Source organism: Tachypleus tridentatus, chromosome 2 (assembly GCF_004210375.1).
Source record: "Tachypleus tridentatus isolate NWPU-2018 chromosome 2, ASM421037v1, whole genome shotgun sequence".
In the NCBI taxonomy this organism is placed as follows: domain Eukaryota; kingdom Metazoa; phylum Arthropoda; class Merostomata; order Xiphosura; family Limulidae; genus Tachypleus; species Tachypleus tridentatus.
The window spans coordinates 30,428,630-30,429,859 of record NC_134826.1 but is presented as its reverse complement, the minus strand read 5'-3'; the positions used below and the strand labels follow the sequence as shown (position 1 = coordinate 30,429,859).

General features: G+C 30.7%; 1 protein-coding gene across 1 annotated transcript; it reads left to right on the top strand.

The window, feature by feature from the left end:
• Positions 1–20: 20 nt before the first annotated feature.
• LOC143240234 (ephrin type-A receptor 4a-like) lies at positions 21–1,014 on the top strand. The gene is made up of 2 exons (XM_076482367.1): positions 21–68; positions 701–1,014. The coding sequence occupies exons 1-2, from the start codon at positions 37–39 to the stop codon at positions 990–992; spliced, it is 324 nt and encodes a 107-aa protein (XP_076338482.1). The 5' UTR covers positions 21–36; the 3' UTR covers positions 993–1,014.
• Positions 1,015–1,230: the final 216 nt, after the last annotated feature.

Below are 1,230 nucleotides of genomic sequence, written 5' to 3'. Positions count from 1 at the left end.
TTTGGCATGCTTCATACAGAAGGATATTATTATTGGATGAAGACAGAAAGGAATCTGCCAATACGTTGGTATGGCTGCTACAACAATATTTTAAATTGTGCATTTTAAACTATAATCTGGAAAATGTTTATAATGATGCTTCTTCCTATGTATTTTTGTACTTATAAAAAGTTGTAACATACTATTAAAGAATTATAAATAGTATATTAATTTTTATTTATGGCTGTGCAATGTCTTAATTATGCAGTATTTAATAAAACTTGTAAAAGTCATTTTAGCAGTTACTTACACAATGTGGATGTGATTCAAGGCCAGAAGCTAACAGTCTTTGTACTGTTTTGAAGTGTTATCATTATTATTTGAATTAAAAGAATAAAACCTAGTTTGAAAGGTTAAGCTAAAGTAACTAATATTTTAAATATTTTAGATATAATGCTCAAATGATTCATTAATAGCAATGGTAGAGACTCAACTAATGAAACAATGCATCAGTTTTATAAGTAGGCATCTAAGAATGGTGAGATTGAATAGTCTATTGATTGTCAGATTGAATTTTGGTTTCAATTTGAGTAATTAGCTTGTTCTAAATGGAAGTTTCTTTTAACCAAATTGTTTTAAAGAACACTTGATTGTTGAATGTTAATTGCTTGTCTTAGCATATGTTAGTATTGTTACTACAGTTTATTTTGTACTACTGTAGGTATTCTCCAGAGAGTATCAATCTTGGAAAATTTTCCCACAAGTCTGATGTGTGGAGTTTTGGTGTCACTCTTTGGGAAATGTTTTCTTTTGGTGAAAATCCACAGATTGATGGTGTGAAAGATAATGAGCTAGCTGAAGCTTTGAACCAAGGGAAGAGACTCTGTTGTCCAAAAAACTGTCCAGTGTATGTGTATCGACTGATGTTGTCTTGTTGGCAGGGAGAATCACAAGAACGGCCAGATTTTTCAAGTATTCGCAATCAAATAGAAGATCTTAAGGAACAAATGTGAGAACTTGACATTATAGTTCATCTGTCAATACATGGTCACAGAATATACAGCTTGTCACTAGCAGTATTTAAGGATGTATAAATTGTTTGTGATTTTTTTGTTCAATGCTTGATTTTCAAGGTTGTTACATAATATGTGCTTAGTACACTTTATGTCTGTTTTTGTTGGAAATATTAACTGTTAAACTGAATGAATTGAGGGGTTTGTTTCATGTGCTGTTATTTTTCAAATTTGCTCA